The 14,444-nt window shown below is 42.9% G+C and overlaps 1 protein-coding gene across 1 annotated transcript; it reads left to right on the plus strand.

Annotated features, from left to right (window-relative positions):
- Nucleotides 1-7,214: 7,214 nt before the first annotated feature.
- On the plus strand, nucleotides 7,215-10,967 carry aamp (angio-associated, migratory cell protein). Its single transcript, XM_079185639.1, has 11 exons — nucleotides 7,215-7,502; nucleotides 7,894-8,022; nucleotides 8,105-8,224; nucleotides 8,313-8,452; nucleotides 8,750-8,894; nucleotides 8,998-9,081; nucleotides 9,456-9,571; nucleotides 9,700-9,794; nucleotides 9,917-10,007; nucleotides 10,095-10,249; nucleotides 10,331-10,967. The coding sequence occupies exons 1-11, from the start codon at nucleotides 7,412-7,414 to the stop codon at nucleotides 10,404-10,406; spliced, it is 1,242 nt and encodes a 413-aa protein (XP_079041765.1). The 5' UTR covers nucleotides 7,215-7,411; the 3' UTR covers nucleotides 10,407-10,967.
- The last annotated feature ends 3,477 nt before the right edge of the window (nucleotides 10,968-14,444 follow it).

Below are 14,444 nucleotides of genomic sequence, written 5' to 3' on the forward strand. Positions count from 1 at the left end.
ACATAATAAAAAAAAATTAAAAAAACAGACCTGGGAAATGGGTTAAACACACAGTTATTGTGGGGAAAAAACGCCAAAGTTTGCTGCATCTCTTAAAATAAAATAAAAAAGAATAAGACTTTAGCTTAGCATTAATCATGTCACTAGCTGCTATAAATGCCAGTCACAAAAAAAAAGGTGCGTGCACTCCAAACTCAAACTCCCTCACGACAAAACCACCATCTCTGACTAATTTGTGCTGCTTTACGACACTTTAACAGCCGTAATATGCTGCTTTAGATGTAGCTTTAACAGCTCCAAACATCCCGTACGCCCCCATTCACAAAAAAGAAAAAAGATTGACGCATGCAGAGAATTACCACCGCCCATCCCGAACCATTCACACACACTTTCACGCAGGCCCGTGCCTTCGTTTTACGACTTTTTCTCACCAATAACACGGGTATACGGCAATGGGAGCGTGCTAGCGCTCTGTATGTTGCGTTAAAGCCTGAAGGCTCGGCCGTGCACTAAAAATAGCTCAGCAACAATCGGCATAATAAACATCGCCTATCCACCCACCCACCCCCGCCGCCACCACCACCTCCCTCTCACACTTCCCGCCCGCTTACAGCGCAAGAAACCGTATGTAAATATGAATAAAGACGTAAAATCATTCCTACCACAAGTAGATACGGGAACAAAACAAAAACCAACCGGTACGCAGACGCGGAGCAGAGTGGAAACTTCAGCCGGACATTGTTTTGATGAATCCTGTCTGTGCGTCGCATCCCTGAACTGAATATCAACATCAAAGCGGCGCGGATACACATTCATCCCTCGCGAGGACACAAACTCACCTACACGCGCCAGGAGGAAGCCAGTCGTCCCAACACGTGTCCCGCAGGGCTTTTTATTTCTCTCCCATGTTATACTCTGGGGGGGTTTTGTTTTTTCTTCCTCTCAGCGCAGGGGGGGGGACAAGAAAATTCATCTCCTGACAGATTCCGCCATACTGGATTTTTGTTACAGCCCCAGCGTCACATGGAGCGCCCCTGCATCTACCAGGGGCGGGCTTTAGCCTGATGAAAATGTGATTATCTGCGAGGATACAGCGTGATATTATGGCCATTACTAAGGAAAAGGTCTCTGGGCGTGTCCTATATTATTAGAAATATCCCTGTGCAGTTCTAACGCAGTCATTATTTGTTTTTAATAACTTTATGATGCTTTACATCTCCTGTAACGGCTATATTATATATATATATATATTATAAATATGTAAGAGACAGTTTGTCTGTGATACACATTCAAATAAATAAAGCATATTTATTGACCATTATTACAATCCAGAATATTGTTATAGTCTCTTTCTGTGCCACTTTAACATATTTATTTTGTGTGTTATCTCTATAATAAAATATCTAAATACTCCTACATTATTCATGATTTGGGTGAGTTTATTATAACTTGATATCAACTTGTAGTCTTTTTATCCATAATAACATCCCATAATAACACTAATAGTTAGTTTATGAGGTTACTTTACAGTAACCGAATAATACCATTGTGATCATTATAGCATTAATATGCTTTTTCAGAATCATAATAGGCACTTTGCATATGTTTCTAATAACCTATAGGTGTATCTACTATGGTGTCATTATTACATTGCATGAATAGATTTATAGTTGGTACCTTACCATATTTAAATTTGACTATTTAAATACTATATGTTTTTGATCTTCTATGACTTATACTATATTCTGATGCAAAAAACTCTATATATTATGGATTCATTGAATTCAATTTTAAGGGAAAGCTTGAGCAAATCAAGCTCATTCACGACACATTTTATATTGTGTTATCACAGCTTTTTTTGTTGTAATTTCCAACGATAGAAAGCATTTTGCAACTCTACTAACCCACCTTCCATTATTCAACACTTTCCATAACCAGTCATGGCAAAATGAAAGAAACATTTTTATCCAATTCTGGCTCATTGCAACATGAAACGCCTTCCCCACTGCCTCCTCTAATCCAATATGCTTTTATTTCCATTACTTTATATTTGATTTTGCATCTCAGCAGCCACCCACAGGCAAAACTGCAGCACCACTGCCTGGTTCAGCTGACTTGATTACTGTAATATGCTAACCAGCTTCTGCATAGGTTACATCTGCAGGCAGTGGAGGTGTTCTTCATGTGCAGGAGGACTACACAGCTCTGCTCTCAGTCCTGTCATTCATACGTCCACAGATACATTTTGGATTTGATTCTGGTCCTGAATGGACTGAGCCGACCCACCAAAGAGTTGAACATGATTCAACTAATGCATCCAATTGTTTTCACGATTAATCCAATACTTTTTTAACAGGTTATTCATATATTTTAGTGTTATTTCCCTGTTTTTGTTCTTTTTATGTGCCTTGTGTTTCCTTTATTATCATCTTCTTACAAAACACTAGTTATTAAAGGACACTAAAACAAACGTGGCTCTCCTTCGCCTGTTTATTCAGGTCTCTATTTTAACAATACTTGTTATTTTTAGCTCGTCCCAGCTCTGTGCGTGCATTTATTAATCAAAGTCGCTCCTCTTTTTGGAGTACAAGGGAGGCCAGTTGGGACAGCAGTATCCCTGGCAACAGAGGATTATTATTTCTGTGGATGAGATTCGGAGCATCGGTTACGTAAGGCGACTGGTCTTGGAGGCATCTCTGATGTTGTTGTGCTTGAGTAAGCTCTTTAGGGCTAAACCCTGTCTGTTTGCAGACCCTCTCCATCTGCATGCATGAAAACAAACATATACATATCGTTATAATCCTCCTGTTTCCATGCTGGACATCATATTCAACCGATCATAGAAAGGATGTTTGCATAAATGAAGTGTTGCATGTGTTAAATACAGTTTAATTTTTTTTTTTGTGAGGACCTGCACAAAAACTCACACCTCCCTAAAGTAAAAATAACACTTAACACAAAGATTAAATGGAAACCTGCACTTGATATTTGATAAATAACATGAGTTTGCACCTAGTAGCTCTGTGAGCTAAATGCTAACAGCATGCTAACATGCTCGCCACGACGACACTAACTTGCTGGTATTTAGCAATGATTACAGAGTTTTGGTTTAGCATGTTAGCATGCTAACATTTGCAAAATTAGCATTACATAAAGTAGCTAAATCTGCTTGTGAAGTGGTGGACAGAGCTAGCATGGCTCTTTAAAATGTGTATTAATGTGACGATGTTTGTCGACGATGATAAAATGCAAACTGCTAAACAACTTACACAATAATAGTCTGAAAGACATACAGTATATGTATATATATATATATATATATATATATATATATATATATATATATATATATATATATATATATGTGTGTGTGTGTCTGTGTGAGTCCAGAACAGTGATGTCAAAGCAGGGATTAGATTGGTTTATATTGCTCAGAGCAGCACATTTGCAATCCAGTGAACATTACACTCAGGTCGCCAAATCGCTGATCATGTTAGTTGAACTATTTTGCATCATGGGGGGGGGGGGTGTGTGTGTGTGGGGGGGGGGGTGTGTGTGTGTGGGGGGGGGGGTGTCACCATCACCTCCTTCCATTTCACTTTTCAGCTACGAGACCTCTGGTTTGGAGCACGATGCCTTCAAAAAGCATCCGCACCAAAGACCCTTACATGCCTCTGGTGAGAAAAAAAAACAAAAATCTTGAGGGATGGCTGTTCCAAAAATACTTCATGTTTTTCTGGCCGGTGGCTGGGAAAGGAGCAGCGATCTGGCAAGAAAGTCAACAGGCGAGCGCGTACGGCCTGCACAGACTGCCGCTCTGCCACCACAGCAGACACATCACACACAGGCTGTGGACCAGACCACTTGCAGAGCACACACAACTGGCTGTTAGTGGTTTTGAGAAGGGAAGCCGTCATCTCGCCCAACGCGGTCCCACATGAGTCAGACGCAGCGTGCGGACAAAGCAGGCCGACCTCAGCGCCATAAAGAAGATTTTGCTTTGCCAGCGGAAGAAAGGAAACGCTTCCAAACATCTTGTTTTGCCGGCGTGTGATGGGCCCTGTGCGACAACAGCCTTCCGACATTAATCGATTGTGTGATGTGAGCTGAGGGCTTTTCTTTCATTCTAAAGTGAGACGTAAAATCTTTCCAGGATGCCCGTGAAACTTCAGCGTTTAAGAGAGAAAAGAGGGCAAAAGGAGCCATAAAGAGTTCTTGTTAAAAAAAAAAAAAAGAAGAAGCAGAGTCAAGGCTTCTTACAGTCGAGCCAGTTAGTCTAAAACTTTCCATCAAAGCTGAGCTGAGCTGCATGGAGTAATTACTTCTCACACAGCAACAGCTCCTGGGCCTTATTACTGATACTGTTTGTGTGTGCTTGCATGTGTGTGTGTGTAAAAGGTACACACACACACAAAAGTAGATGCATTTGCCTCCATGTCCTGGTCAGGCAGAGTGTGTGTTTCCACGTGTGTGTGTGTGTGTGTGCCTATAAAGTAACAGCGCCCCTTGAGTGTCCTGTTTTTCAGACATAAACCAGCTTGCCGGAGTGATAAACCGAGAAATGTTTCTATGACGGGGTCGCTGCTGGTCTCTGCTGTCCTGATGACGGCACAGAGAAAGCCCACCCAATGTGCTGCAAGTGGAAAGCATGAAAACCTCCAGTTTGCTGTGACACCCGAAGGCATCAATTCTCTCACCTTTCAATGTTCTAACCTGTCAGTGTTGTCGGAATCATACATTTGACTTATTTTCTGGTGTTCAGAATCAAAAGAAGTACTCAGATATTTGACTTTAGTGCTGTTACAACAGTGTAAAAGTCCTGCATTCGTATCCTACACCAGAATACAGACGAATAATCTGCAAAATCTGTGATCCACATCATGTGGAAGATCTCACTAAAACCTCACAAGAGATGCTGATAACTAAGAAAAAAGAGAAACTGACTGAAAGAGGTGAAACAGCAATTCTTTTCAGCCACTGATTGCTGTTTTATTGGATGTCCTGTGCTCGGGGGACTGAATCACATGTTTTCTGAGGTCAAACCAGCTCATGATCTCTATTGCATATATGGTATTTCCTGTTTCTCCTCTGTATGTACAGTCTGTGCTCCTGACTCGGATTAAACCTGCGGATCCAACTTTATCCAGTCGTGTAATCTTTCCCCAGACGAGAATCCCCTCGTCTGGGTTTTAATGCAGTGTCTCGTGGTGGTCTAACTGCTTTTTTCATGGAAAAACAGTGACCACTTGCCATGTTTCTGTATGAAAATGAGTTCATTTAAAACATTTGTATTTGCATACGGTTCGTATCATCCTTCAAAATCAGCTGCTGATTGACATTCCCAAATGAATCCATCAACGTTAGAGGCCTCTAAGTCATGTGAACAGGAGCTGAATGAAGTCCTCTGCTGGCTCCACGGCCAGAAGAAAACAAAAAGGCGATGAAGTGTCGAAACAGATTGACGAAATGAAGCGGCTGTAACGAATGTCATCTAACTTCTCCAGCGTTCCTCGCAACCTCGCCGAGAGTTTATAAATCTCTCACTCACTGCAGATTGAAAACGTCGTAATAATGTACACTCTGATGTTTCCACATCTCACCACTTCATGAGACGCTTGTATTTTTCCAGGGACGGCTTAAAACTTGGGGGGGGGGGGCTGGGCAGGCTGTAAAACTTATTTGGGCATGCAGCGGCTGAGCTCTGCCAGCAGCATATAGCAGGAGACATAAAACCCCCAAAAACCTGAGGTAGACAAACTGTGTTAAGTGTTCATGAAATATCTCAGGCGATGGAGCTTTTGATGGAGCGATTAAGGAAGAGAGGGGGCCACTAATGTTAGTCCTGCGGTTTACTGCAGACTCACATATACCTCCAAACGTCAACTCTCAGAAAGAGGCGTTTGTCTTCTCGTTCCCCTCGCAGAGGGAGGTCAGAGGTCACGATTCAAGCTGGTGGAAACCTGAGAATTAAAAAATAATTGGCCCTCTACTGCTTTCATTGCACTGAAGTGATCTGGAGGACAGTTTCAGATAGATTCACTCCCTAAAATCTCTCTAAACAACGCAGAAATCTACACAGCCTTTCTAATGTTTTGTCTTACTTTAGTTTAAAATCCCACAACGCAATGCTTAACCTCTGCTCCGGTAATAACAGCCACGTAAATTACAGTTTTGTGTCACTGCACACATCAGTAATGGAGCATGATGAATCATGAGTATCAGAGGGCCGCCGAGTGTTAATCATGGAGGGAATGAGAGAGAAGGACTTCTGTTCTGACTGAGAGGGACATATTATTCCAATCACACAATGAGGAACACTTCACGGGGCTATTTTAAGAGCGAGTGTGTGGCCGAGAATTTTATTTTTTTTGCGTGTAAAAGGACTTTTGCTTCCTGTTCTGCTTCCTATGAAAATACTCAAAAATAGGAACTATGTAAAAATGTTCTGCATGATGCTGATCATGAAAGTGATGATACATTTGATTGCCATCATTAGCAGTAGTGTGGGAATTCACTTTGAACTTCTTGAGGACACGTATTGATAGTTACACAAACACAAGGAACAGACAGTTATTGAAATCAGCTGGAGGCAAATTGGGTTTTGTGATGGTTGCACAACCATGAAAATAATTGCTCTGTACATATTTGCCAATGGAAGTCTATGTCTGCCTAATTATTGATAGAAATAGAAAAGAAAAGATTATTATTATTTGAAAAATTGTTTGACATTTTTAGTATCAAATACTTTTTTTAATTTAAAAGTACTTTGACTAATGCTATGATTTAAAAAATATCAATATCTCTTTATTGAAATTAATTCGATATTAAACTTCGACAGAAATGGTCTGGACAAAATAAACTATTCCTAAAAAACAAGCATAAATTAAATAATAATAGAAAAAACATATAATAAAATCAACCTTGGCTAGCAGTTCATTGGTATCATTATGCTATCATGCTTAAGTATCATCCAAAACGCAAAAAAACAGATTAGTTTGTGTTAATGTTTATGTTTATGAGGAGAAATGACACAATAAGAAGTCGAAGCATCTTTATAAACCATCTCCAGGCTTTTAAACATCCTCCAAACTGGTTTAACAGTAGTTTCTGAGCAGCACCGCCATCTTGTGGTCGCGGAGTTGAATGACACTGAAGTTGTTGCGACCACGTCCACACGTCATCATCGCGCGTCTGTCTCTGAAGTCTCCGCAGCATGTGAAGATAACATGGGGAGGCAGTTCATTTGACATTTAACGACTGTTATATTGCTATTTACATACAAAAGTGTAACCGTTAACCGATTCTGTTAGTGGTTAGCTAACGGTGAGAGTCAGGTTAGCTACCGTTAGCTTTACTCGCGTGTGTTATACTACTTTGCGGTTGTTTTGCTAGCTTTTAGCCCGCTAACAGCATGGACAACATGCAGGAAAATACGGTTGATCTCTTCGGAGATGAGGAAATCATTGAAGTCATCGACCTAAACGAGATGGAGCCCGATCCCGGTTGGTTGAAAACTGTTAGCAACTCTACTGCAAGTCACTTTTATGTTTACTTTGTGTCCGGCTGGAGATTTGTTTTGGACCAACGTTAGCATCAAATGTCTACCAAACTGAAGTTTGAGGGCGTAGCTCCAGATTTGTGGGGCTTTATTTCAGCCGAAGGGCCCCTTTAATATAACCTTCTGTATAATGTTATTTATCAGCACCACTGTCACTTTATTTTATTGGTCTCTAAATGCTCTTGTATAGTATCTATTCTCTTATTTTCGTGTATGTACCTTTTGTTATTTAGTTTCTATACTTGTATAGATATTAAATGATGTCTTTGTACTGCTGCAGCAACTGAATTTCATTAATCTTAAAGTTGAATTTTCTCTCTTTCCCTCTCACCAAGATGATTTGGCTGATGACTTGGATGACGTCGACTTTGAAGACGCTGCAGAAGACGACGAAGGCTGGGAAACCGACAACGAGATGGAAGAGGACCAAGACGACAGCGAGCTCACCTTCTCCAAACACACCGGTAGCGCCTCGCCTTGATTTCACGCTCTTCATCAGCAGGCAGGTCCAGTGTGTTCAACTTTTAAATGGCTTTCTTTGTCCAGGCTCCGTGTTCTGCGTGAGTTTGGATCCCGCGACGAACACCATGGCTGTAACGGGAGGGGAGGACGATAAGGCCTACGTGTGGAGGGTGAGCAACGGAGAGGTTCTGCTGGAGTGCACCGGTGAGTGTCGGGAGGCCGCCTGAAAGCTGCGATAGAAGATCCGAGCTGCGCGTACAGAAGCAGTCATGTGTCCCTTTTGTTCCCACAGGCCACAAAGACTCAGTGACGTGCGCCGTGTTCAGCCACGACTCCTCCATGGTGGCTACCGGCGACATGGGCGGCATGATTAAAGTCTGGAAAGTAGAAACCAAAGCGGAGGTCTGGTCCTTCGAGGTGGGCGATCTGGAGGTGAGGAGGGAAAGGCTGCGATCCAATAATAGGCCCCTGCATCAGCAGTAGTGTCTGTTTAGTTTGTGCATCTGTAAGCACTTGTGAGAAGTCTTTTTATGTGGGCTGAAGGAATTTATGAGCAAGTAAGAGGGGATGACCGCTCATGCTGAGAATTTGTGGTCTTGTGGAGGAAGTGAAGGATCAGACATTCTCCAATCTTGCCCTTTAGATCTGCTCTTTGGCTCCCAGTAGCAAACTGCAGCGGGAAATATATCTGTGTCTAAAGCAGCTGTCTTTACCCGGCTTCCTCCTCAGTGGTTGGAGTGGCATCCCTGCGCTCCGGTGCTGCTGGCGGGCACAGACGACGGCAACGTGTGGATGTGGAAGATCCCTTCGGGCGACTGCAAAACCTTCCAGAGTTCTGCATGCCAGGCCACCAGCGGCAAAGTCCTCCCCGATGGTGAGCGATGTCGAAAATACAAGACACAAATTCACCCACAGAAGTAATCTGGAGACATCCTCAGAAGTCTTGGTGTGATACTGAATTGTGAAAATGTCCCCAGGTAAACGGGCTGTGGTGGGTTATGAGGATGGAACGGTACGCGTGTGGGATCTGAAGCAGGGAAACGCCGCCCACGTCATTAAAGGTGAGTCTGGCAGCTCAAAGTGTAGCTTCATCCTGATGTTTTCTTACAGCTACGGTTTTTAGTAGATTTGTGTTCTCTAGATGAGAGCGTGTTAGAGGACGTGCCCGTGCCTCTCCAGCCCTGATGGGAAAGTCAGTCTGGCATTTATTGTGATGATGAGAAAGAGTTAAAAGAGGTCATTGCTTCATGGTAAACAACAGTAAACAAAAGCCAATTAAGGGAAACTCTAAAAGCATCAGCCATTAATCAAATGCAGAGTTACAGCCCAATAAAAGTCTGTTATATAAGACTTTAAAAATAGTCCACAATACAGACCGTATCTGAGCTTCTCATCCACAATCCATTAATGGATTTGGTTTTGTCTCGTTGGACAGGTCAGGACGGACACAAGGGGGCGCTCACCTGCCTGGCGTGTAACAAGGACGGCTCTCTGGTGCTGACCGGTTCCGTGGACGGTTTTGCCAAACTCGTCAACACCGCTACAGGCAAAGTGGGTGTCCGGAGAGATGGAGAAGGAAGCTGTGTGCAGTAACGAAGCATAGACAGCATTGTCCCGATGCTGTTTTTATAAGTGCTCTAACCTCTGTGTGTGTTGGTTGTGTCGCTTGTCGCGCGAAGGTGGTCGGAGCGTTCTCGCTGGAGGGCGGCAAAGCCAAAGGGCCGCAAGAGGAGACGGACGCCAACTCTGTCGAGGCTGTGGGATTCTGCAACATGTGAGTTGTGAAGTAGACATTAAACTGCAGAAAGTGTTTCTGGTTAGGTACAGCATCTCTCATTTCTCAAGCTTGCTGCTCATTAAATGCTCAAACGTTTCGCCTCTCTCGTCCTTTCCCAGCCTGCCTCTCGTTGCTGTGGCGTACCTGGACGGGACTCTGGCCATATACGACCTCGCCACACAGGTCCTGAGGCACAGGTGCCAACACGAGGTACCACGCGGCACGACCTTTTTGTTCAGTTGAGCGCACGGAGAAGCAGAAGAAGAACTGTTTATATTCCTGCCTGTGTCCCCCCAGGCTGGCATCGTTAACCTGCAGTGGGAGGAGTCTTCTTCTGTGGTGTCCACCTGCTGCTTAGACGGAGCGCTGCGCCTTTGGGACGCTCGTTCTGGCAGCATTGTGGCCGAGTACCTCGGCCACACTGCCGAGATCCTCAACTTCACCATCAACAGGTGCTTTCTCATTATTTCTACATCGTCTCTCTGAAGATGTAAATATATGGGTGTCAACTCATTGTTCTTTTTCTCCTCCAGGGAGGCGTCTCTCGCAATAACCGCCTCAGGAGACAACCAGGCGAAGGTCTTCTGCCTCCAGAGACCCGACCGGTAAAGAGAGCAGCAAGAAGATCGGAGGAAATCCAGCAGAGACATTTCACGAACAGACTTTTGGTTCTCTAGCACCCGAGAACATGCTTCCCCTCCCCCTCAGGATTTTAACTTGTGTGGTCTCGCCATCGTATATCTGACCTGCTTTAGTGGGATTGTTGCATCCAAACGATCAATTGCCCCGTTTTCATCAGGACTTTAAGATAATTCAAGAAACTGAAAGAGAACGTTTTTGATGTCAGTCTAGACAGAAGTTTGAAACCAGCTGTTGCTCATTGTTTTCTTAAGTACGCTCTTGTGCAAGAATCTGAGACACTAAACTAAACAGAGGAAAAGAGTCAAAGAGAGATTCATTACAGTGGCCGGTGCATTTGACATCTCTTTTAATGTTCCTTTGGTCTTAGTTAGAAGTTGTTCCATAATTGTTTTTTGTCCTAGTTTACTCACTAAGGGGTACACGCACACACACTCATGTGTGTGTGTGGTCTTCCAGCTCTCAGACAAATTGTTCAGGAATTATCTCGCCAAGTTTTTGATGTAAATACAACACAATAAATAATTGACTTTCTTCAGGGCTAATGGCACCTCTCGAAACACTTCATCTTCATCTGGTAAAATAGTTTATACTCATGTGTGTGTGTCAGCTTCGATAAGATACTCGAGGAGGAAACGTTTGGTGGGTCCCGCTGACTTGTGGAGTGGCTGAGAAAGCGTCTCTTAACTTGTTTAGACTGGTTTGATCCGTTTTATGCATCTTATCAGATATGAGTAAAGGGAGGAGTTGAGTCAGTCTGCAGACGACAGCACCCTACTTAAGGAAGTTTCCCCAAAAACCACAGCCGAGATATGATTCAAGGCAGAGAATTCAAAATGGGAACCTGGTGAGTAGCACCAAATGCGTAACACCCCGTCTTTAATACCAAATTAAGATTATTATCATTTAATAGATCAGGTTATATTTAGCCCACGGTGACCCGCTACCACACACATACAATTAGGAGCTTTATTAAGTCATCACTCCCGTTGAGCGCCACCTTTATCTTCCTGTCCTCCCACTGCAACGACAAACATACAGAATGTTTCTAATGCTCAGTGAGATTAACGTTAAAATAGACCAAAGCTACTGTTTGTACTTTACCAACACTCAAACGTTTTAAAAGTCTTGTTTCAAGGCCAAAACACCGCTCTGCCCGTTGAACTCTATTCTGTTGTTTTCCTCTTCGCCTGCCGGCCGTAAGTCACAGTGAGGAAAAAAACAACCGTCAGTCGGTATCCTGCGCACAAGTGCTTCTTCCTTGTACCTGGATCCTCATTGTGTGTCCAAATGTGCATGTGTCCATGCATAACTCACCCAGACAGGCGGGCCCGTAAAACACGTGCACGCAAAACACACATGTTTGTGTGATTCTCGAAGGTGTCGCATGTTTTATTGTATGTATTTCTGCACCGTAGGTTGCATTTAGTGACATGGGGGGGAAATAACACCTGTGTGTGCCGTTCACTGGCAGCAGTATATTTTCCTCATCTGTCACAGCAGTGTGTTTGGCCTCAAAGGTCAGCCTGCTGTGAAGACAAAGGGCGAGGAGTGGCCCAGAGGATTATCACCTCCAGACCTCCACAGGGACCGAAAGCCCGATCTATTAAATTGCAGCTCATATTGCTGCCGAACAAAGAGACCGGTGCTGGAGCCAAGGTAAACATGTCTGGAGGAAGAGGACCCATTCAAATCTGTTTCACGAAAACTCACTCAGGGAAAAAAACACTTGGATGATAAGTGATTTAAAATATTGTTTATAAGGGATTCAGTTAAGATGTATTTGTGTGTCTTTCAGCTGACTTTCTGGCCTGTTTAAGAAAAATAAACTGCAAAAGGCCACATTTTTAGCTGGGAATGTCAGGAATTCGTAGCCCTGAAAGAAATTAGGAAGTGTAAGCAATTAAAACAGGTATTTTCTTTTTCTAATATGAAGCAAAAATCATACATATTTAAGTTCCAGGACACTTCCAGTGTCTTCTGGAGCAAGGAAGTGGTGCCATGTGTTTTAGCTAAGTTTAGCTAGCGAGGAATTGGTGCCACGTTTTAGCTAACGTTAGCTAGCTTGACAAAAAAAAAGAAGCTTTGATTCTCGTTAGGCAGCCAAGGTCAGTAGAGGACCTTCACTTAGTCATATGTGATGTTTCCACTGTGTATGAAACATACAGATTAGATCACTGGTGTACTGTTGAAGAGGATCCGGTGTTCTCGGAAAGCCGAGGCGCTCCATCTTCTCCTCCTGTAATGTGAAGATGTTGTGGTTTCATGTCCAGCGTGTCCTCCCTGCGTAGTGTCTTCCCAGACATCTCTGTTTAAAACCACTATCTGACGGGAGCTCGTCCATCTCGACCAGCACCGGGTCTGCTCCCGACTATCAGTGAAGGAGTCTTCCGTGTCTGGCTAAGAAAGCAGGTCACCGCCGGGCCTTCCATCCAACACTGTTTAAATATGAGACTGGTGTGACAGCTGTTATGAATTCATACATACACACTGTTGTATGTATATGTTTAGGTCAGTAAAGGGCCAAGTAAACGGAGCACAATACATCTTTAACCGACATAGAGTATGTTGTGGACGTAGCTGACATTTTACAGAGTCGTACGTTGAAAGAATGTTTCTAAAAGTGAAATAAAAAATTGCAGCTTTGCTTTCATTGTGTTGAATAAAAGTTAATCATTGTGCGTGTACGGTGAGGCTCATCCTATCTATTTAAACAAATAAGACATTTAATCACTTATTCTTTTTCTTACTGAAAGAGTTAACGTTAGCTTACTGCTAGTCGCTGCATGCGGGGACAGTAGCTCCCTTTAAAACCGCAATTTGTTGGTTTTTCATTTGTGTTTGTATATAAATTAAATAAATAAGATGCAATGTGTTAATTAGTGAGCTTCAGAGGCGTATTTTTGAACTACGACAAATAGACTATAGCTGTTTCCTTGTGCATCCAGTCTTTGGGCTAAGCTAAGCTAACTAACGCCTGGCTCCAATTAGTCCTTAGCTAAACAAAAACATGAATAATAAATGTGTGATAAATTTAAAGTAAATGATTGAAATCTGGCCAAAAAATAATGAATAAATAGGGCAATCAAAGAATATTGCTCATTTTGATTTCTTTCTATGTGTGTCGGTATATTCATTGATTTCTATATTCATTTCTGTGTCCCCATTTATTAATCCATGTTATTTATTTGTTTGGGCTCCTGTACCATTTCACTGATGCTCTAAAAAAATCTAATTAAAAAAATATTAGTTTAAATTCCCCACTCCCACTGTTGTCCACAGTTCTAAACAAAGTAATGTTTCAACAGCTTCTAAATATTCTGATAAACTATTATTTTTCCCCTGAGACAACTTCAAAGTTGTGAACGCCTTGGACTCTCTCTTGGCTTGAAAATATGTATCAAGGGAAAGAATATTGTAAGACGGATTTTCCATTTATTATGTTCCTCCCTTGGTTCTCGAGCTGAGGTTTCACTTGAAGATCATAAATATCAGAAGAATCTGGGGCCATTATGGAGGGTGTGAAACCAGTCTGCATGCCAGGCCTGCTGATGTTACCCAGGAGTGTCCTTATCATTTTCAGGCTGCAGTGATAACGGCTTTCCATCCGTCTTCCATTCATGGACGTGAACTGCAATCCTGGGCAGTGGTGAACAAAAGCTGCAAGGGGCTGATGGACGAAACAACAAGTTCATAGGTGAAGTGTTAATGGACACCGCTGCCTCATCATCAGTGTGACCGGCGACCCCCATCAGGAAGAGACTATATAAGCAGTAGAACTGCTGCCACCTCCTCCTTCACTGTGCACTTCCCCTATAAAGTCTCTGAGAGGAACAGACTTAGGCTGCTCTCTCTGTCTCCCTTGTTGAGGCTGCTGTGGCTGACTTGACTGAAAGGATTATTAAACTTAAGAAGAAGAAGAAGAAGAAGCTCCTGTTGTTTCTGTGGAAGGCGGCATCTTCTGCTTGTGGATGTGACATGCAGGGGAACCGGGTCGGAGTTATCAGG

Source organism: Pholis gunnellus (assembly GCF_910591455.1).
Source record: "Pholis gunnellus genome assembly, chromosome: 24".
Lineage (NCBI taxonomy): Eukaryota > Metazoa > Chordata > Actinopteri > Perciformes > Pholidae > Pholis > Pholis gunnellus.